The following is a 23,560-nucleotide window of genomic DNA, read 5'->3' on the forward strand; positions in this document are numbered from 1 at the left end:
ATTGTGGGTTTTTGCCTTTCTGAAATACTCTTATACTGCCATCTTTTTGGAATCTTTAAAGTGAGCAGAGGTCAACGTGTATTGCCAATCCTGCATCTTTAACTGGAAGGCTTTTTTTGTTTTTTGCTTTTTTCGAAAGAAAAGAAGATGTGTTAGAGATTCGGCATGTGTTTGTGTCTGGGGACGTAGGTGACGGGAGGTGTGTAAGGTAGACAAAACACGTGGGCGCCTGGGTGGCTCAGTTGGTTAAGCGACTGCCTTTGGCTCAGGTCATGATCCTGGAGTCCCGGGATCAAGTCCCACATCAGGCTTCCTGCTCAGCAGGGAGTCTGCTTCTCCCTCTGACCCTCTTCCCTCTCGTGCTTTCTATCTCTCATTCTCTCTCTCTCTCAAATAAATAAATAAAAAAGAATCTTTAAAAAGAAAAAAGGGTAGACAAAAACACGTTTTCAAAAAGCTCTCCTTGTTCCATTAAGGTGGGTGGTTTGTGCAGGGAACGCAGTGTTCTGCAGTTGCTCTTGGTCACTCCAGGAATCAAGAACCTAGCCTTCTCTCTTCTAGAGCTTGCTCAGAGAGCAGTTGCTGAAGATCTGGGCCTTATAATGGAAACAATTAAAAAGTGATTAGGAACCTGAAAGTTTTCTCATATAACTGACATCCTACGGTTCTCATTAATTTACTTAATAAACATGGATTGAGCTTTCAAAACTTGCCAGAGAGGCACTGTGTCTGGTCCTGGGGAGTGGCATGACGAATAAGGCAGATACAGTCCCTGCTGTGGGAGGTCATGGCCAGACCAGAGGTGCTGAAATTCCCAAAAGGCTGGATGGAGCATCAGGAAATGAAACAAAGTAACATTCTTTTATTAGAAGGAGGTGGATGCTTTAGTACCTCCTGACCTTCCTCACTCAAACAGGCTCTTATCTAAAATACTATAAAAAGACAACAAGCCCACAGTTCTGGACCCCTCCAGCCTGTCAGACCTTTTAATCAACATGGGCCACTGAGACTGATGTATTTTAGGCAAACCTGTGTAAAAAAAAAAAAACAAAAAACAAAAAACAAAAAAAACAAGGGTGACCTTAGGTGGTCACATCCAGTTAAACTGTCATGAATCCTTGATGTCATGTACAGTCTCGCATTGCTTGTTAGTTCTGAGCTAAAACAAAGAAGAAAGAAATCAAACTGTAGCTGAGTTCAAGTTGCCATTCTAACAACGATTTCTTCTTGAAAAGAAGTTGTCTTCTTTTTGTGAACAACTTGTTCACAAGTTGTCTTGATGAATTGACCCTTTTATCATTATGCACCTCTTTTTTCCCTGGTAATATTTCTTGTTCTGAAGTTTACTTTCTGATATTCATATAGCCACATGTACTTATTTATTATGAGTATGTGCCTGGTGTATCTTTTTCTCTCCTTTCACTCTTGAACCTATTTTGCATCTGGATATTTAAATAAGTTTCTTACAGATAGCATGGAGTTGGATTTCATTTTTTTTTTTTAATCCAGCCTGACAATTTTTGCCTTTTCATTGGAATTTTTAGACTAGGTTTTAATCTGCCATCTTGCCATTTGCCTTTTATTTGTTCTGTGTATTCTATGTAATTTTTTCCCTTTTCTTGCCTTCTTCCAGATTACTGAAATGTTTTTAGTATTCCATTTTATCTCCCAAATTGGTTTATTGATTTTATCTCCTTTTTTTTTTTTTACTGGTTCCTCTAGGATTTATAATACACATCTTTAAGTTATCACAGTTTACCTTAAAATAATTTTACACCCCATCACATATAATACCTTTCATATCTTTCATTCATTTGTGCTATTATACTCACGTTTTGTTTGTACATACGTTATAAGCCCTGCAGTACATTGGGTTTTTTTTTTCCTAAATTATCTTTTAAAGATGAAACTGAAAGTCAATTCTCTTTTAAAGAAACTTAAAAATGAAAACCTGCTGCTTGTATCTACCCACATATTTACTGACTCTGATACTTTTTCATTACTTTATATCAATTTATATTTGTATTTAGTGTCCTCTTCCTGCTCCATAAAGAAATGCCTTTAACATGTCCTGCAATGCAAGTTTCTTGGAAATGAATTCTCCCAGTTTTTGTTTGTTTGAAAAACACTCTATTTCAATTGCTTGAAGATCTTTTTTTCTGAATATAGAATTCTAGTTTGATTTTTTTCTTTGTAAAATTTTTCAGTACTTTAAAGATGTCACTCCACTTTCTTCTGGGTTGCATTATTTCTGGTAAAAAGTCTGCTGACCTTGTTGGACTGTTCCTCTATTATATGTCCTTCCTTTCAATGCTTTTAAGATTGTCAACTTTTTTTTTAAATAATTTGATTATATAATGTGTCTTGATGTGGTTTTCTTTGTGTTTATCTTGCTTTGGTTCCAGTGAGCATGGCTCTGTGGGTTGATAGCTTTTATCAAATGAAAAAAAATTGGCCATTGTTTCTTCCATTATTTTTTATTGGATGCTGACGTTAATTTTATGTTGTCCAGTGTCTGGGTTTTGTTGTCTTTTTTTTTTTTTTTTTTTAATGACTGTTGAGCTACTTTTTCTGGTAGGCTGTTAATGTACTTTTGGCTTTGTTTTATTTTTTGAAATGTTCATTCAAAACGTTGTTTATTGTAACCTTTACACAGGAAGGTTCAGTTACACTTCTAAGGCATTCTTTGGGGGTCTCCCCGAATGTCCCAAATGATCAATGAGGACATTCCACTCTAATTTTAATCACTCAGATGATTCGCATTCTTAGGTCTTTGTGAGCCCTGAGAATGTCTCAGCTCATAGCCTTCAACCAGACCTCTTGGAGTGTCCATGTACATATCTGCATCTTTGTAGCTAGATTTCGTGGGACACCTGTGCAGCTTTTCAAGACCCTCTTTCTGCATAGCTACCTCCTCTTTGCCATCACAGCTTCCAGCCACCTCAAATTCCTTGAATTCTCATCTCTGTCTTCCCAATTTTGTGAACCTGACCTGTTTTCCTTGGCATCCTTCTTTCTGCTTTGTGGTCAGGTATGGGCTTCCTGGCAGAAAGCCAGAGTGACGTTAGGGCTCACTGCATTTGTTTCCTTCTCTCAGGGATCACAGTTCTGTGCCGCCTGTTGTTCAAGGTCTGAGAGTAGTTGTGTCATTTTTTTCCCCTGCTATTCCAATTTCTTAAGGTGGGGGGTGGGTAGGTAAAATCCAGTCTCTGTTAGTCCATCATGATTAGAGGAAGCTTCTATTCTTGCTACTTCAATAACAGTTTCTATCTTGATGTGGCCTTTAACTTCATCAAATACTTTTCTTTCTTCAATGTGAGTTGATCATTTTTCTCTCCTTTAATAAAATACTGTGGCAAAATACATAGATCTTTAGTTATTATATCTTAGATCTTTAATTATTAAAATGTTTTGGAATGTTATTCATTATCTACTTTTTCCCCTTTTTTATATAAAATTTGGTCATGACTTCCTTAGAATTTTTATGCCCCCATTCAATAACGTAAGAGTGGCCTCTGATTTTCGTTTCTTATACTGTTTTGTTTGGTTTTATAATATAGTTATCCTAGCTTCATAAATAACTTCGGGAGCATTTCTTCTTCTTCTAGTCTCTGAAATAATGTGGAATGCTTTGTTCCTTGAACATTTGTTACAACTTTCTGGTACAACCATTTGGAATTGAAATTTTATTTGAAGGATAATTTTTAACTGTTGGCTTATTTTTTTTTTAATTTTTCTTTAATTTTTTTATTGTTATGTTAATCACCATAATTACATCATTAGTTTTTGATGTAGTGTTCCATGATTCATTGTGTAAAACACCCAGTGCTCCACGCAGAATGTGCCCTCTTTAATACCCATTACCAGGCTAACCCATCCCCCCACCCCCTTCCCCTCTAGAACCCTCAGTTTGTTTTTCAGAGTCCATCATCTCTCATAGTTCGTCTCCCCCTCCGATGTCCCGCCCTTCATTCTTCCCCTCCTGCTATCGTCTTCTTTTTTTTTTCCTTAACATATATTGCATTATTTGTTTCAGAGGTACAGATCTGTGATTCAACAGTCTTACACAATTCACACCGCTCACCACACCACATACCCTCCCCAGTGTCTATCACCCAGCCACCCCATCCCTCCCACCCCACTCCCACTTCAGCAACCCTCAGTTTGTTTCCTGAGATTAAGAATTCCTCATATCACTGAGGTCATAGGATACATGTCTTTCTCTGATTGACTTATTTCACACGACATAACATCCTCCAGTTCCACCCATGTCATTGCAAGTGGCAAGATCTCATTCCTTTTGATGGCTGCATAATATTCCATCGTGTGTGTGTGTGTGTGTGTGTGTGTGTGTGTGTGTGTGTGTGTGTGTGTGTGTGTGTGTACACACCACATCTTCTTTATCTATTCATCTGTAGATGGAAATCTTGGCTCTTTCCACAGTTTGGCTATCGTGGACATTGCTGCTATAAACATCGGCGTGCATGTACCCCTTCGGATCCCTACATTTGTATCTTTGGGGTAAACACCCAGTAGTGCAATTGCTGGATCATATGGTACCTCTATTTTCAACTGTTTGAGGAACCTACATACTGTTCTCCACAGTGGTTGCACCAGCTTGCATTCCCACCAACAGTGTAGGAGGGTTCCCCTTTCTCCGCATCCCCGCCAACATCTGTCATTTCCTGACTTGTTAATTTTAGCCATTTGGACTGGTGTGAGGTGGTATCTCATTGAGGTTTTGATTTGGATTTCCCTGATGCCCAGCGATGTTGAGCACTTTTTCACGTGTCTGTTGGCCATTTGGATGTCTTCTTTGGAAAAATGTCTGTTCATGTCTTCTGCCCATTTCCTGATTGGATTAGTTGTTCTTTGGGTCTTGAGTTTGATAAGTTCTTTATAGATTTCGCATACAAGCCCTTTATCTGATATATCATTTGCAAATATCTTCTCCCATTCTGTCGGTTGTCTTTTGGTTTTGTGGACTGTTTCTTTTGCTGTGCAAAAGCTTTCTGTCTTGATGAAATCCCAATAGTTCATTTTTGCCCTTGCTTCCCTTGCCTTTCGCGATGTTTCTAGGAAGAAGTTGCTGCGGCTGAGGTCGAAGAGGTTGCTGCCTGTGTTCTCCTTTAGGATTTTGATGGACTCCTGTCTCACTTTAGGTCTTTCAACCATTTTGAGTCTATTTTTGTGTGTGGTATAAGGAAATGGCCCAGGTTCATTCTTTTGCATGTGGTTGTCCAATTTTCCCAACACCATTTGTTGAAGAGACTGTCTTTTCCATTGGACATTCTTTCCTTCTTTGTCAAAGATGAGTTGACCATAGAGTTGAGGGTACATTTCTGGGCTCTCTATTCTGTTCCATTGATCTATGTGTCTGTTTTTGTGCCAGTACACTACTGTCTTGATGATGACAGCGTTGTAATAGAGCTGGAAGTCGGGAATTGTGATGCCACCAGCTTTGCTTTTCTTTTTCAACATTCCTCTGGCTATTCGGGATCTTTTCTGGTTCCATACAAATTTCAGGATTATTTCTTCCATTTCTTTGAAAAAGGTGGATGGTATTTTGATGGGGATCGCATTGAATGTGTAGATTGCTCTAGGTAGCATTGACATCTTCACAATATTTGTTCTTCCAATCCATGAGCATGGAACGTTTTTCCATTTCTTTGTGTCTTCCTCAATTTCTTTGATGAGTATTATATAGGTTTCTGAGTACAGATCCTTTGCCTCTTTGGTTAGATTTATTCCTAGGTATCTTATGGTTTTGGGTGCAATTGTAAATGGGATCATCTGCTTAATTTGTCTCTCTTCTGTCTTGTTGATGTATAGGAATGCCACTGATTTCTGTGCATTGATTTTATATCCTGATACTTTACTGAAGTCCTGTATGAGTTCTAGCAGTTTTGGGGTGGAGTCTTTTGTGTTTTCCACATAAAGTATCATATCATCTGCAAACACTGAGAGTTTGATGACTTCTTTGCCAATTTGTATGCCTTTGATTTCTTTTTGTTGTCTGATTGCTGTGGCTAGGACTTCTAATACTATGTTGAATAGCAGTGGTGAGAGTGGACATCCCTGCCTCGTTCCTGACCTTAGGGGGAAAGCTCTTAGTTTTTCCCCATTGAGAATGATATTCGCTGTAGGTTTTTCATAGATGGCTTTTGTGATATTGAGATATGTACCCTCGATGCCTATACTCTGAAGAGTTTTGATCAAGAAAGGATGCTGTACTTTGTCAAATGCTTTTTCTGCATCTATTGAGATGATCATATGATTCTTGTTCTTTCTTTTGTTAATGTATTGTATCACATTGATTGATTTGCGCATATTGAACCAACCTTGCAGCCCAGGGATAAATCCCACTTGGTCGTGGTGAATAATCCTTGTAATGTCCTGTTGGATCCTATTGTCTAGTATTTTGGTGAGAATTTTTGCATCCACGTTCATCAAGGATATTGGTCTATAATTCTCCTTTATGATGGGGTCTTTTCTGGTTTGGGGATCAAGGTAATGGTGGCCTCATAAAGTGAGTTTGGAAGTTTTCCTTCCACTTCCATTTTTTGGAGCAGTTTCAGAAGAATAGGTATTAATTCTTCTTTAAATGTTTGGTAGAATTCCCCTGGGAAGCCATCTGGCCCTGGGCTTTTGTTTCTTGGGAGATTTTTGATGACTGCTTCAATTTCCTTAGTGGTTATAGGTCTGTTCAGGTTTTCTATTTCTTCCTGGTTCAGTTTTCATAGTTGATACATCTCTAGGAATGCATCCATTTCTTCCAGGTTATCTGATTTACTGGAATAGAGTTGCTCATAATATGTTCTTATAATTGTTTGTATTGCTTTGGTGTTGGTTGTGATCTCTCCTCTTTCATTCATGATTTTGTTGATTTGGGTCCTTTCTCTTTTCTTTTTGATAAGTCTGGCCAGAGGTTTATCAATCTTGTTAATTCTTTCAAAGAACCAGCTCCTAGTTTCATTGATCTGTTCTACTGTTCTTTTGGTTTCTAGTTCATTGATTTCTGCTCTGATGTTTATGATTTCTCTTCTCCTGCTGGGTTTAGGCTTTATTTGCTCTTCTTTCTCCAGCTCCTTTAGGTGTAGGGTTAGGTTGTGTATTTGAGACCTTTCTTGTTTCTTGAGAAAGGCTTGTATTGCTATATACTTTCCTCTCAGGACTGCCTTTGCTGTATCCCAAAGATTTTGAACAGTTGTGTTTTCATTTTCATTGGTTTCCATGAATTTTTTTAATTCTTCTTTAATTTCCTGGTTGACCCATTCATTCTTTAGTAGGATGCTCTTTAGCCTCCATGTATTTGAGTTCTTTCCGACTTTCCTCTTGTGATTGAGTTCTAGTTTCAAAGCATTGTGGTCTGAAAATATGCAGGGAATAATCCCAATCTTTTGGTACCGGTTGAGACCTGATTTGTGACCTAGCATGTGATCAATTCTGGAGAATGTTCCATGGGCACTAGAGAAGAATGTCTATTCCGTTGCTTTGGGATGGAATGTTCTGAATATGTCTGTAAAGTCCATTTGGTCCAATGTTTCATTTAAAGTCTTTATTTCCTTGTTGATCTTTTGCTTAGATGATCTGTCCATTTCAGTCAGGGGGGTGTTAAAGTCCCCACTATTATTGTATTGTTGTCAATGTGTTTCTTTGCTTTTGTTATTAATTGCCTTATATAATTGGCTGCTCCCACGTTAGGGGCATAGATATTTACAATTGTTAGATCTTCTTGTTGGATAGACCCTTTAAGTAGGATATAGTGTCCTTCTTCATCTCTCTTTACAGTCTTTGGTTTAAAATCTAATTTGTCTGATATAAGGATTACCCCCCCCAGCTTTCTTTTGGTGTCCATGAGCATGGTAAATGGTTTTCCACCCCCTCACGTTCAATCTGGGGGTGTCTTTGGGTCTAAAATGAGTCTCTTGCAGACAGCATATCGATGTATCTTGTTTTCTAATCCAATCTGATAGCCTGTGTCTTTTGATTGGGGCATTTACCACATTTACCTTCAGGGTAACTATTGAAAGGTATGAATTTAGTGCCATTGTGTTGCCTGTAAGGAGATTGTTACTGTATATTGTCTGTGTTCCTTTCTGATCTATGCTGCTTTTAGTCTCTCTTTTTGCTTAGAGGACCCCTTTCAATATTTCTTGGAAGGCTGGTTTTGTGTTTGCAAATTCCTTTAGTTTTTGTGTGTCCTGGAAGCTTTTTATCTCTCCTTCTATTTTCAATGACAGCCTAGCTGGATATAATACTTGGCTCCATATTTTTCTCATTTAGTGCTCTGAAGATATTATGCCAGTCCTTTCTGGCCTGTCAGGTCTCTGTGGATAGGTCTGTTGCCAATCTAATGTTTCTACCATTGTAGGTTACATATCTCTTCTCCGAGCTGCTTTCAGGATTTTCTCTTTGTCTCTGAGACTTGTAAGGTTTACTGTTAGATGTCGGGGTGTTGACCTATTTTTATTGATTTTGAGAGGGGTTCTCTGTGCCTCCTGGATTTTGATCCCTGTTTCCTTCCCCACGTTAGGGAAGTTCTCTGCTATTATTTGCTCCAATATACCTTCTGCCCCTCTCTCTCTTTTTTCCTCTTCTGGGATCCCAATTATTCTAATGTTGTTTCATCTTATCGTATCGCTTATCTCTCCAATTCCACCCTCGTGATCCTGTAGTTGTTTCTCTCTCTTTTTCTCAGCCTCTTTATTTTCCATTATTTGGTCTTCTATATCGCTGTTTCTTTCTTCTGCCTCATTTATCCTAGCAGTTAGTGCCCTCGTTTTGGATTGCACCTCATTAATAGCCTTTTTGATTTCGACTTGGTTAGCTTTTAGTTCTTTTATTTCTCCAGAAAGGGTTTCTCTAATAACTTCCACGCTTTTTTCAAGCCCAGGTAGTATCTTTAAAGTCATGATTCTGAACTCTTGGTCCGACATCGTACTAATGTCAGTATTGAGTAGATCCCTGGCAGACGGTACTACCTCTTGTTGTTTTTGCTAAGGTGAATTTTTTTATCTTGTCATTTTGTCCAGAGGAGAACTGATGAATGAGAGAACAGAATGCTAACAGGTTAACAACGTCTCCAGCAAATATACTCTATACAAATCAGAAAAGACATGAAACCAGGGGATTAGAAAGGGAAAGAAAGAAGAGGGGAAAAAAAAAAAGGAAAAAGAAAAAGATAAAAACAGAAAGAGAACAAAAGAAAAAAAAACAGAATATGATCAAATATGATCAGGCTAGTGAATAGATCAGTGCCACACACTAGCTTTTGGGCATAATTTGGTCTGTTAGAAGAAAGTGCCTGCTAAAATTTTAAAGGAAGAAAGACTTATATATGTACAAAATAAGTGTTGATATAATGAAGGGTTGACAGATGAGTGTAAAGATGAAAATTATAAAAGATTTTATAAAAGGAATTGATAAGAAGTTGTTTTTAAAAAGAAAGAAGAAGATTTAAAAAGAAAAAGAAAAAAGAAAAAGGGAGAGAATGTGATCAGGCAGGAGAATAGAACAAAGCCATACACTAGTGATTTAGGGTATATTTTGATCTGTTAGAAGAAATTGTATCTCAAAATTTTAACGAGAGAACAACTTATATATATATGCCAAAAATAAGGGTAACTACTATGAAGGGATAAAAATATGACTCTAAAAATGAAAACTAAAAAGTGTTTTTTTTAAAGGGATTGATAAAAATTTGAAAAAGGGAGAAAGAAAAATTCAAAACAAAAAAGTTAAATTAACTTTGAAAAACTAATGAATTATGGTAAAAAAGCTATGAATTTTATGTGCAGTATTCCCCTAGCACTGGAGTTCTCCCGTTCTCCTTGATCGGTAAACTTGGTCTTGGCTTGCTGGCTGTTCCTGCTGATCTTCTGGGGTAGGAGCCTGTTGCCGTGGTTCCCAAATGTCTTTGCGGAGGCTGAATTGCCCCGCCCTTGTGTGTCCGGGCTAAGCAAGCTTCTCCAGTTTGCTCTCAGGAGCTTTTGTTCCCTGCAAGCTCTCGGTACAGCTTTTGAGGACCAGGGTGAAAATGGTGGCCTCCCAATCTCCGCCCGGAGGAGCTGAGAACTCGGGTTCCCGCTCCTCTGTGCGCCCCCAGAGAAAAGCAATCACTCCCGTCTCCCCGGTCTTCGGCCGCACTCCGTGCTCACCCGGCCTGTGATCGAGTGTTTCTGTCTCTGGCACCCGACCCCGTGTGGAGTCTCTAAACCCAGCAGATCCCTGCGGTGCGCTCCCGCGTCGCTCCTCCCAGGGGAGGAAGGGGAGTCTCCCTGGATCTGCCGCTTGTTGGGTCCCTGGTGGAGGAGCAGCAGCCAGACTGGGCCGCGGATCACAGTTTATGGCAACCCTGAGCCGAGAGCCCGCGCCTCGGCTCCGTCTCTGCAGCCGGCTTCCCCGCTCCGATACCTGGGAGCTCTGCCGCACTCAGGCACCCCCGGTCTTTCTGTGACCCCGAGGGTCCTGAGACCACACTGTCTCGTGAGGGTTCCACCCCCGCTTAGCCTCTGGAGCGATGTCCCTCAGCAGAGCCGGCTTCTAAAAGTTCCAATTTTGTGCTCCGCCGCTCTGTCTCTTGCCAGAAGCGGCCGACAGCGGCCCCCTCCCTCGCCGTCTATCCTCTCGAATATTGCCTCGGATTCACTTCTCCGCACGTCCTACCTTCCAGAAAGTGGTCGCTTTTCTGTTCACAGTGTTGTTACTCTTCTTATCTTCGATCTCCTTTTGAGTTCGTAGGTGTTCAGAATGGTTTGATCCCTATTCAGCTGAATTCCTGAGACCAGACGAAATCCAGGTCTCCTACTCCTCCGCCATCTTGCTCCGCCCCCGACCCATTCATTCTTTAGTAGGATGCTCTTTAGCCTCCATGTATTTGAGTTCTTTCCGACTTTCCTCTTGTGATTGAGTTCTAGTTTCAAAGCATTGTGGTCTGAAAATATGCAGGGAATAATCCCAATCTTTTGGTACCGGTTGAGACCTGATTTGTGACCTAGCATGTGGTCTATTCTAGAGAATGTTCCATGGGCACTCAAAAAAAACGTGTATTCTGTTGCTTTGGGATGGAATGTTCTGAATATATCTGTGAAGTCCATTTGGTCCAGTGTTTCATTTAAAGTCTTTATTTCCTTGTTGATCTTTTGCTTAGATGATCTGTCCATTTCAGTCAGAGGGGTGTTAAAGTCCCCCACTATTACTGTATTGTTGTCAATGTGTTTCTTTGCTTTTGTTATTAATTGCCTTATATAATTGGCTGCTCCCACGTTAGGGGCATAGATATTTACAATTGTTAGATCTTCTTGTTGGATAGACCCTTTAAGTAGGATATAGTGTCCTTCTTCATCTCTCATTACAGTGTTTGGTTTAAAATCTAATTTGTCTGATATAAGGATTGCCCCCCCCAGCTTTCTTTTGGTGTCCATTAGCATGGTAAATGGTTTTCCACCCCCTCACGTTCAATCTGGGGGTGTCTTTGGGTCTAAAATGAGTCTCTTGCAGACAGCATATCGATGTGTCTTGTTTTCTAATCCAATCTGATAGCCTGTGTCTTTTGATTTGGGCATTGAGCCCATTTACCTTCAGAGTAACTATTGAAAGATATGAATGTAGTGCCATTGTATTGCCTGTAAGGTGACTGTTACTGTATAATGTCTGTGTTCCTTTCTGGTCCATGCTGCTTTTAGGCTCTCTCTTTGCTTAGAGGACCCCTTTCAATATTTCTTGGAGGGCTGGTTTTGTGTTTGCAAATTCCTTTAGTTTTTATTTGTCCTGGAAGCTTTTTATCTCTCCTTCTATTTTCAATGACAGCCTAGCTGGATATAGTATTCTTGGCTGCATATTTTCCTCATTTAGTGCTCTGAAGATATCATGCCAGTCCTTTCTGGCCTGCCAGGTCTCTGTGGATTGGTCTGTTGCCAATCTAATGTTTCTACCATTGTAGGTTACATATCTCTTCTTCCGAGCTGCTTTCAGGATTTTCTCTTTGACTCTGAGACTCGTAAGTTTTACTATTAGATGTTGGGGTGTTGACCTAATTTTATTGATTTTGAGAGGGGTTCTCTGTGCCTCCTGGATTTTGATGCCTGTTTCCTTCCTCACATTAGGTAATTTCTCTGCTATTATTTGCTCCAATATACCTTCTGCCCCTCTCTCTCTTTCTTCTTCTTCTGGGATCCCAAGTATTCTAATGTTTCATCTTATGGTATCGCTTATCTCTCGAATTCTGCCCTCGTGATCCAGTAGTTGTTTATCTCTTTTTCTCAGCCTCTTTATTTTCCATCATTTGGTCTTCTATATCGCTGATTCTCTCTTCTGCCTCACTCATCCTAGTAGTTAGTGCCCCCATTTTTTATTGCACCTTATTAATAGTCATTTTGATTTCGGCTTAGTTAGATTTTAGTTCTTTTATTTCTCCAGAAAGGGTTTCTCTAATATCTTCCATCCTTTTTTCAAGCCCAGCTAGGATCTTTAAAATCATAATTCTGAACTCTATGTCCGACCTTTTACTAATGTCCGTATTGAGTAGGTCCCTGGCAGACGGTACTACCTGTTGTTCCTTTTGTTGACGTGATTTTTTCTGTCTTGTCATTTTGTCCAGAGGAGAATAGATGAAGGAAATAATAAAATGCTAACAGGGTAACAACGTCCCCAGAAAATATACTCTAAATAAATCAGAAAAGACCTCAAACCAGGGGAAAAGAAAGGGAAAGAAAGAAAAAAGAAAGAGGAAAAAAAAAAGGAAAAGGAAAAGATAAAAACAAAGAGAACAAAACGAAACAAAACAAAAAGAGAATATGATCAAATATGATTAGGCTAGTGCATAAATCAGTGCCACACACTAGATTTTGGGTGTATTTTGGTCTGTTAGAAGAAAGTGCCTCCCAAAATTTTAAAGAAAGAAATATATGTACAAAATAAGGGTTGATATGATGAAGGGATGGAATATGAGTGTAAAGAGGAAAATTATAAAAAATTTTATAAAAGGAATTGATACGATAAGTTATTTGAAAAAAGAATGAAGAGCATTTAAAAAAAGAAAGAAAGGAAACAAAGGGGGAGAGAATGTGGTCAGGCAGGAGACTAGAACAAAGCCATAGACTAGAGATTTAGGGTGTATTTTGAGCTGTTAGAAGAAATTGTATCTCAAAATTTTAAGGCGAGAACAACTTATATATATGCCAAAAATAAGGGTAACTACTATGAAAGGATAGAATATGACTCTATAAATAAAAAATAAATATGTTTTTTCAAAAAAGGTATTGATAAGGTGTTGGTTGAAAAAGGGAAAAAGAAAAAAATTATAAAAAATTAACTTTGAAAGACTAAAGAATCGTGGTAAAAAAGCCATGAATTCTATGTGCATTATTCCCCTAGCGCTGGAGTTCTGCCGTTCTCATTGATCGGTAAACTTGGTCTTGGCTGGCTGTTCTTGCCGATCTTCTGGGGGAGGTGCCTGTTTCCGTGGTTCCCAAATGTCTTTGCGGGCTGCGGAATTGCCCCACCCTTGTCAGTCTGGGCTACGTAATCTACTCCGGTTTGCTCTCGGGAGCTTTTGTTCCCTGCAAGCTGTCTGTACAGCTTAGGAGGACAAGAGTGAAAATGGTGGCCTCCCAATCTCCACCCCAGAGGAGCCGAGATCTTGGGGCCCTGCTCCTCAGTGCACCCCCAGAGAAAAGTAGTCAGTCACTCCCCTCTCCCCGGTCTCTGGCCTCAGTCGGTGTCACCCGGCCTGTGATCGAGCGTTTCTCTCTCTGGCACTCGACCCCATGTGGAGTCTCCAAAACCAGCAGTTCCCTGCGGTGCGCTCCCGCGCCGCTCCTCCCACGGGCGGAAGGGGAGTCTCCCCAGCTCTGCCATTTGTTGGGTCCCTGCTGGAGGAGCAGTGGCCTGAGTCTGTCACCGATCTTAGTTTATGGCAACCCTGAGCTGAGAGCCCGTGCGGCTCTGCTCCGTCTCTGCAGCCGGCTTCCCCGCTCCGATACCTGGGAGCTCTGCCGCACTCATGCACCCCCGGTCTTTCTGTGACCTCGAGGGTCCTGAGACCACACTGTCCTGTTAGCGTTCCACCCCCCACTTAGCCACTGGAGCAACGTCCCTCAGCAGAGCCGGCTTCTAAAAGTTCCGATTTTTTTGCTCCGCGGCTCTATCACTTGCCAGAAGCGGCCGCCGGAGGCCCCTCCCCTGCCGTCTATCCTCCCGAATATCACCTCGGATTCACTTCTCTGCACATCCTACCTTCCAGAAAGTGGTCACTTTCGTGTTCAGAGAGTTGTTGCTATTCTTTTCTTCGATCTCCTGTTGAGTTCGTAGGTGTTCAGAATGTTTGATCCCCATCCAGCTGAATTCCTGAGACCTGACGAAATTCAGGTCTCCTACTCCTCCGCCATCTTGCTCCATAAGTGTTTGTTTATTTTTTTAATGGAAATAAGTTTACTAAGGTTTTTTTTATGTTTTCTTGAGTCAGTTTTGGTAAGTTCTTGTTTCTAGTCAATTTCCTATTTAATCTAAATTTTGAAACATACAAGCATAATGTTATTTACTTAATCTCTTTTTTCTATTAACGTCAGCTTTTTCTGTAGTTATGTTATGCAGTTATGTAGTTATGAATGAAAATTCATGATACTTATTATTTTTTTCCTTCCTCAATTTTACCAGAGGTTTTTTTGTTTGTTTGTATTGTCTTTTCTTAGAACCATATTTTGGCTCTCTTGATTACCTAAATCTTATCTTATTAAATCTTTCATATGCTTTTATCTTTACTACTCCTTTTGATTTTTTTTCAATTCAATCTATTTTAGTTTTTTATAATTTCTTAAATTGTCTGCTTAGGTTATTGATTTTCATACTTTTCATTTCTAATAAAAACTTAAACTCAAAATTTTTCTGTAAAATACCATTTTGCCTATTTAGTTTCTGCTTGTATTATAAAATGTTATCTTTCTCTCTACCCCTATGTGAACATACAGCATTGAATTTATTGATTGTATTTGAGTCCTTTAATTCCTCAGTAGTAATATTATTATTCTTTTGGTTTACCCATTTCTTAAATTCTGAAAGTACAGTAAAATCTTCAAATAAATTCTCTTTTCAAGTGCCTTTTTTTTTTAATTTCTGGGAGCTCTTGTTTTATATATTTCACATTATGTTGTTCATTCATAAAATTCAATGAACAGTAAGTAATATTCTTGGATTGAGTACTTTGTCATTATGGAATGCCCCTCTTAGTCTTGGCTAATATTTTAAATCTTGTATTCTACTTTGGTATTTAAATTGTCATAATAAAAAATTTGTTATTTTTTGTTGACTTTTTTAAAAGATTTTTTTACTTATTTTAGAATGGGGGAGTGTTGGGGGGGGCAGAAGGAGAGAGAATTCCAAGCCGACTCCATGCTGAGCACAGAGCCCAATGGGGCTCTCAGTTTCATGACCCTGATATCAGAACCTGATCCTAAACCAAGAGTTGGGCACTTAACCATCTGCACCACCCAGGTGCAGCTCTTTGTTGACCTTTTTATAAGAAACCTTTTTATCACATTAAAAAAATCTATGTTGTAAACAAGATATAACTCAATTTTAACCCCAGTGTGATTGCTATTATCTTTTAACCACTTGTGGACAGCCCATTAACGTTTGTTGTCATAACTGAAATAAGTGACTTTATTCTTTCTATGGTATTTTTATTTTCTATTTATATTATGTTTCCCTCTTTCCCTTTTGATTGGTTTAGTTTGGTTTGACTGACTTCTTAATTTTCTCTTCATTCTTTTTTTATTCTTTGTTATTTTGAGAATTTTAAGGTTTTTGTTTCCGTTAGAAATTACCTTCTCATTCCATACACTAAACTTAACATTCTGCCCAAACATACATACACACACATTTGCATACTTCTCCTCTGTACCCCTTCTTTAGTTTCTGACTCTGAGGTTTTGCTTGCAGTATTTTCACTTCTGGACCATTACTACATTTTTCCTTCTAAATATAGCAGGGAGGTGTTTCAGGAAGACTTAATATTACAAATCCCTGCTTACATTATTTATCATCATCTATGTAGATTTTAATATGTGTGTATGTATGTGCACATCTTTGAGCACACGTGTACACGTGTACATCATGTACGCACACACACGCACACGCACACATATGGAGAGAGAGAGTGAACCATCAGTGCTCACCACCGCTGGCTCCACTAGTCTTTGATTTCCCTTATGTGAATCACTTGTTTTCTTGGTTATGTTCATTCTCAAGTATTGTCCTCAGAGCATGTATTTGGGAAGTTTGCTTTTTGAATCTTCGCATGTTGAAAATGTTTTTCTTTTGCCCTGACAGCTGAATAATATTTTGTCTGTCCTATGTCTGGGCATAGGATTCTTGGATCATTTTTCATAATAGTCTGTACATTGTTCCACTGTCTTCTACATTCCAGAGGTGTAGATGAGAATTCCTTAGCTAGTCTGAATCTCTTGCCTTTGCAAGTAACTTATTCTTTCTGTCTGGAAGCTTGTATAATTTTCTGTTTATGCTTGAAATTCAAGTATTTCCTGGATTCACTTCCTGGACTTAATGAGAGTTTTAATCTGCAAGCTTAAATTTCCAGCTCAGTATATTTTTAAAAAAATCTAGTACTGTATTCATTTAATTATAGCATCTCTTTCATCTTCTTTTGGGTGTGTATATATTTTTAATTCTTCCTTCTTTCTTAAAAAAAAAAAATCCCTTCTGTAATTCCAGTTATTCTCATGTTACGTTGTTGGATCTGCTCTCCATGCCTCTGTTCTCTCATCGTTTCTCTCTTCATGTCTTTGCTCTGGGAAGTATGATTTGTTGTTCACTTGGTCTTGCAGATCATTAATTTGCATTTCAGCAGTGCCAGTGATTTTTTTTAGTTCTTCTGCAGAAACTTAAATTGAAAATTGAAAATCGGTGGTTCTTATTCAGAAAGTCTTTCTCGCCGCCTCCTGAGCTCTCACTGCTTCCCTTAGTGACGCTCAGTTCCTGTGGTTTCACCATCCTCTCTTTAGAGAGACCTGCCTCCTATACATGTTCTCTTGGACCTGCTCTTACACGAACTGGACCTCTAACTTAGATATTGTTTTGGTTCTCCCTGCTCATTGATCATTGGTCTTTCGACTTGCATCTAGGATGTTATAGTCTCTTTGGCATTAACAGATCTGCGTGCAGTGAAGGCCTAGCAATTTTTGCCCTGGCAGTCTGGCTCCAGAGAACAAACAGCCAGTGGCCCCTTCTCCCTGGGGACAACACTCCTCCCTGGCTGCCCATCTGTGAAACAGCTCAGCCTGCTAGTGTTGCCCCAGTCTTTCAAAGTCCCCTACCTGCAATTGTAATCCTACAAAGTACATCCTCCACCAGTGGGCTGGTAGGTCAGCTTGCCTGACGATGAAGAGTTATTCTGGGAGTTGCCCGCTGCTCACAAACACCTCGGAATGACAGAAAACTGGTCTTAATAGAGGCCTCAAGGGGGAGGCAAACCTTTTGTTCTGCTACTGGTACCTTGTCTGTACTCACTAAGATAAAATCCTATGCTCCCTCTGTCCTGGAGATTTCTGGAGAACCTGTGGCCTCAGGTGTACTCTCTGTGTTTTGCCAATTCTGCTGCTTTTACACATTTATATTGCCCAGGAGTTGATTTAAAGAGATCTGCATGAAATGGACCCTCATAGTGTTTGAATAATCCTGATGGGGGATGGAGTTGCCCTAGGCATCTGCACCTGTAAATTCCCTGCCTCCTGGGCTAAGTCATTTTCCCTCAAAGCAGGCTCTCTGGCCCCCCATTCTAACTTGCTGTGAGGACTGAGCCATCCCTCTCCTTGCCCTCTTTGGAGGTGGGGGGGGGCGGGTATCTACTTGGAATAACTTAGTTGTACTATAAAATGTTGAGTTAACTATTGACCATTACCAACCACAACCAGTGCTCAGTAGTTTAACATAATAAGGCTTCCATAATAATACTTCCTCCCTTTTCCTTATGGCTCAGGGGTAAGCTCATTTAGGCTGTGGTCGGCTGGGTGATTCTTCTAGTCTTAACTGAACTCACTGAGTCAGGTCTTGACTGCGTGGGAGGGGATGTGGGATCCAGGTTGGGCTTGGTGGTCATTGCTCTGCTCCACCTAACTCTTCTCCTCCTCCTCCCACTAGTGAGCTGGCCCTACCTGATTTTCTCAAGGCTGTGCCAGAGATGCAAGAGAGCAAGCAGAAACGCATAATGCCTCTTGACGCTTAGACTTGAACCCAGAGTGCTGTCCTCCTGCCTTACATTTTTGGCCAAATCCAGTCATGTGACAGAATCCAAAATATAGAGGTAGGAAGGGAGATCATGTCCACAGTGTTGGGGTGGGAGGGGGTAGGGCAGCATGGCAAATTACACAGCAAGAGATGCAGATATGTGGAGGGTCAATGACTTGGGGCATGAACTCAACCTGCCTCTGCTATTAAGAACTAGAATGTAGTATTTTCAAGTTAGAATGCTGCCTCAAAAGAGAGAGCCATGAGTTTACCTTGGAGGTAGCGGGGAGGTGCCATTGCAACCGGACCATCTGGATGACTTGGAGTTTGCCAAGTAGACAAGAATGAGTGGAAGGAACAATAAGCAGTTAAGACAGAAGGAACAGTCAGAACAGAGGCATAGAATTCTGCAAATGAATGGGGCATTTGGAGAGTGAAGGGTTGTTCTGTGTAGTCGAATCATTAGAAATAATCTGTCTACACTATCTTCTGTTCCATAGCATTGTTCTTTGCAGTGAGCTCTCAGAGCTTCCACAAAGTTGGAATTCCAGGCATTGTGCCAGGAGGAATTAACCTATTTTGTATTCTTCAGGATATGCTATACAGGCGACTACCTTCTTTATGCCTGAAAAAAAAAAAAGGAACTTAAAGAAGGGGAAGGATTTAACACATGTGTGTTGCATTTCTATTGGTGCTAACACTCCCTCAGTATATCTATTTTGCTTAGCTTAGCTCAGCTCAGTGTGCTCTGCCATCTACATGACATCTGAAAAAAAAATCAGTAATGATCAATAACATTTGTTTGCTTTCAAAAGAAATTTAGGTCTCACAAAATGTCACCTCTGTGGAGCCTTTCTTGCTTGATACTTCCTCCCTTTTCCTTCCACCACATACCTATCAAGCAACTTTCTTGCTTGATACTTCCTCCCCTTTCCTCCCACCACGTTATATCCGATTCCCCTGCTAAAGGTTTTCACTCATCTCTCTACCTCCTTTAGAACATTATTGTTAGTATGTGATTTTAGATGTGATTGATCAAGTTCTGTCTCCCCCAGTTTAACTGTCAACTTCTATGCGAGCAGAGGACCAAGTCTCTGGCATACCACTGGTTCCCCAGGGCATCAGCTGGTGCCAGAATCATAGTAACTAAATACTAAATATTTGAGTGGGTGAGTGAATCAATGTGAGTGATTGAAGGAGATGCACCTTGACTCTATGAGATAAGTTTATCTTTAAAACTGTGTGAGCCTCCCAGGTTTATCACTTACCTGATAAGTGATAAACGACAGGCGAGGTGGACAAACCATATTCATTTGTTAGTGCTGCCATTTACTCAGTATTCTTTGTGCCTGAATGTAGACTCACTACTGGAGATAGAGCTGAGCAGGACTGGTTTTGCTCTGAAGGAGTAGCTGGAGTTAATGGGAGAGCTAGGGAAGCCAATGGGCAGAGACAGTTACTGTGGTCATTGTTAAGACTATGTCTAGATTGAAGCTTAGAGAAGAGGCTTTGGACTCAGCTTGCCTTTCACTGGGGCCTCATGAAAAGGGATGATCTGAGCTGAGTCATGAAGGCTAACTAGCAAATACATAACAGTGAAGAACATTAGGCAGAATGAAGCAAAGATGCACAGGGAAGTGAGAAATCAAGGCCTGCTATGGGAAACTTCAAATAACTCAGTTTTGTGGAATGGAGAAAGCAAGGGTGGGAACAGCAAGACAGTAGTCTGGTGGTCGGCATAGTCATATCACTAAGGGTGTTTTAAGCCCTGCTAAGGATTGGATTTTTTCCTGAAGGCATTGAGGAACAATTGAAAAGTTTTAATCAGGGATTGATAGCATCAGATTTCATTTTCTAAGGTTTTCTATCAATAAAAGATAAGCATGGAAAGCAGTAGCACTACTGGGAAGATATGTAAAGGAGTTAATTATACAGCATTTTAAGGGCTGTGGTAGAAGGTATGGTGCATGTTCTAGAAGTTCAGAGGAGGAACACTTAGACCCAGAACTGAAGACTCAGCCTAGGCTGGAGAAGTATTTGAGTTATCTGGGGCGGAGAAGCTGGGAAGAATTTTCCAAACAAATAGGAGTAGGGCAAAGGCACAGAAATGTGCAAGAACTTTTTTTTTTTCCCCAGAAGACTGCAAATGATTTTTTTATTGCTGGAGTGTAGAATACTAAGGGTAAATGTATGAGAAATAAAGCTGGAGAGGAAAGTACCTTCAGCATTCCAGTCTTCCTCCAATTAAATATTGCTTTAGACTAGAGCGACCGTATATATACCAGGTACTTTTTCAATTTCTTTTTACCTTTTTTGTTATAGAGAATTTTGAACATGCACAAAACAGAGTAGATCATGAACACCCATTTATCCATCACTCATCCCCATAACCACCAACCCATGCCCAGGTATAAGTGGAGACTTTGGATCTGAACGATGTGTAATTACTTACTTTGGCATGTTCTACTTCTTTAACACTACTGCAGATATCTGGGTAGGTATTTGGCAAAATATAAAGGAAGCCTGACTCATATTATTGGTTCTACCTTTCTCCCATTTACTTAGGTCTCTCTGCTCCCTGGTGTGCAAATGGACATACTCTGCAGAGAAAGGCTGGGATGACAGTTTCTGGAAGATGATCGGATTGGAAGATTTTGTTGCAGATAATTACAGCAAAATAGGTATAAAGCAAACAATGAAAACATCTGGAGAGTAATTATGTGTATGTTCATATAAGGATATTGTCTTTTTTTTTTTTTTTTTTAATGAAATGCAAGGGGTGCCTGGGTGGCTCAGTGGTTAAGTGAATGACTTTGGCTCAGGTCATGATCTTGGGGTCCTGAGATCAAGCCCTGAGTCAGGCTCCCTGCTCACTGGGAAGTCTTCTTGTCCTTCTCCCTCTGCCCTTCCCCCTGCTTGTGTGCTCTCTCTCTCTCAAATAAATAAGTAAAATATTAAAAAAAAAAAAAAAGGGCACCTGGGTGGCTCAGTCAGTTAGGCGTCTGCCTTCGGAACGGGTCTTGAGCTCAGGGTCCTGGGATTGAGCCCTGCACCGTTCCGGGCTCCCTGCTCAGCAGGGAGTCTACTTCTCTTTCAGTCCGTCTCTCTGCTTGTACTCTCTCTCAAATAAATAAGTAAAATTAAAAGAAAAGAAAAGAAATGCAGAAACTCTGCCCTGTTTTTCTAAGAGAAATGAGTCCATTGTGTTGGGTAGACCATGACTAGTAGGCCCTTGTTTTGGGTCTCATACGAACTGAGTAGAGATGTGGAAGTGGAAGTGCAGACTGTGGAAGTCTGCAATGAAATACAGAATTGTAGACATTGAGCTAGATTGAGGGAGACATAGTTGGGAATAGAATAATCAAGGGGGTGTGTATAGATTGTTTCCAGTCAGTATTAGGAAGGTGCTTTGTGAATTACGTTCAAGGAGCCAGACAAGGCCATGAACAGAAAGAAAAACAATTGAGATAAAAAATGAGAAGAAACAGGAGTAAGACAGTAACTACAGCATGAGCCAGTAGTTCCTGACTAAGGCCACAGAGTCCCAGACTTCTAGTTTTATGTGACCAGGTAATAAAGGTGTGGGTGACTGGTCGGGGTTTACTTGGGGAAAGAATTGAGATGCTAGGTACATTTATATAACAATAGCTGGCATTTGAAAGTTTAAGGTTTGCATGTTCATTTCACAGGAAGTTGTTTATTTCCTGTAGTTACTACTTGCAGTTGTAGTAAGCTGTCATCAGGTAGGCAATTACCCCTAATTAAATAGAAATCCTTTTGTACTGTTTAGTGTTTAGGCTAAGACGTTGTAACAATAAAAGTGAAAAGGACAGTGGGTTAATAAACAAGATGGAAGGTAATTCCCTTTTTTATGTAATAGAATAGAGGGAAGTGACTTTCAGGCCAGCTCTGATATTGTCACAACATGGCCTCCAACCTTGGGTCCAAGTTAGTTACTCCAGTTCTCCTCAGTTCCGTGAGTGGGAGGAATGAAAAGGACCAGAGGAATCCATCCACATTTTCCTGGAGAGACCATAACATGGACATGAGCCACGTCATTTCTGATCACATCCCATTAACCAGAATATGTTCCTAAGGCCCCACAAGGCTGCAAGGTGCCTGAGGAATGTCGCCATGGGCTGGGCAGCCATGTGTCCATGCACGTGGCCAGCTAAAATATGAGAGTTGTGCTGTTAAATATTGGCAAAAAACAGTTGTCTGCTACATCTTGTGACTGCCCATGCTAACCGAGTCATGTGGTAGGTCATTTCAGGTTCCCCTTTCTCTGGGGGAGTCCTCATGACCCATCTATTAAAGGGCAAGAGTTTCAGGATAGAAACATGAAAGATTCAAGTAGCACCTATCCTACTACGTTGCAGATAGCCTCACTTGGTTGTCTGTGGTCTGTTCAACTACTAATTGCTAAGTCTGGGGAAAAGAACAGTCAGAGTAGTATGCAGCAGGAGCCATTCTGGAATTTCTGTGGCTCCATGGAAATCATTTCTGGATCTGAGCTGGTAGAGAAGGGGAGGGGCTTGGGGCCACGGAAGAGAAGAAAAAAGCAAAGCATCGATCATTCATCATCAGCTATATTCTGAGTCCTTTGGTAGGTGATTTATGTGCATTATCTCATGTGGCCCTCACAAACCTGTTGGTGTAATTGCTATTCCCATTTTATGGATGGGAAAACCGGGATTCAGTTCCTTGTCCACTATTAAGTTGTCGAGTCAGTATTAGAACTAGGGTCTCTAACTGCACACTTTCCTGTGAAAGCACACTGACTATCGGGATATACGAGACTGAGGGAGCTGGTGTGGCTGTGTGGTTGGCCTCCAGTGGGATTACGCAGTGGTCCAGGATTTAGCTCCCAAAGTCAGCATCAGCCAGACTGGAACAAGTGCGCATACCTGAACATAAGAAAAGCATGATGGGGTCTGAGTGGATAAGTGCAGTATAACTTCACAGGGTGTAAAAAGGTGCTAATACCCTAAGTCATATGATGGTTGGCTTTAAAATTCTGGGTCTTCCAGCCATTTGGAGGCAGCCGCTTGGACAGCAACTGGGGAATATGGTCGGTCTTTCATTCTGGGGGCTGAGTGAGCTGGCTAGAGGCTGGCGTGTTGGGACTCCTGCCATCCCGGCTGGGTTTTTAGACAGGGCTTCCAGTTCATGAGCAGGAATGAGCAGCCACATAAGAAGCCAATGCTAAACCGAAAGCTTCTGGAGGGCAGGGATCAGTGTACCTTACCCTTGAGTGTCTCGGCACAGGCAATGTTGATAAATATCTGCTGGTGGAATGTGTGAGACACAGACACAG

At 40.5% G+C, this 23,560-nt stretch overlaps 1 protein-coding gene across 16 annotated transcripts in view; it reads left to right on the plus strand.

Annotated features, from left to right (window-relative positions):
- Positions 1–23,560, plus strand: part of FGGY (FGGY carbohydrate kinase domain containing) — a 410,509-nt gene that overhangs the window by 132,029 nt on the left and 254,920 nt on the right. For 15 of the 16 annotated variants that reach the window (XM_027572804.1, XM_027572889.1, XM_027572878.1 and 12 more), the window contains one exon: positions 20,809–20,924. In XM_027572804.1, coding sequence (XP_027428605.1) covers positions 20,809–20,924 — 116 coding nt within the window. Of the gene's footprint in view, positions 1–18,221; positions 18,320–20,808; positions 20,925–23,560 lie in introns of those variants that run through there. The other variant, XM_027572913.1, reaches the window with a different exon arrangement.

Source organism: Zalophus californianus, chromosome 4 (genome assembly GCF_009762305.2).
Source record: "Zalophus californianus isolate mZalCal1 chromosome 4, mZalCal1.pri.v2, whole genome shotgun sequence".
NCBI lineage: Eukaryota > Metazoa > Chordata > Mammalia > Carnivora > Otariidae > Zalophus > Zalophus californianus.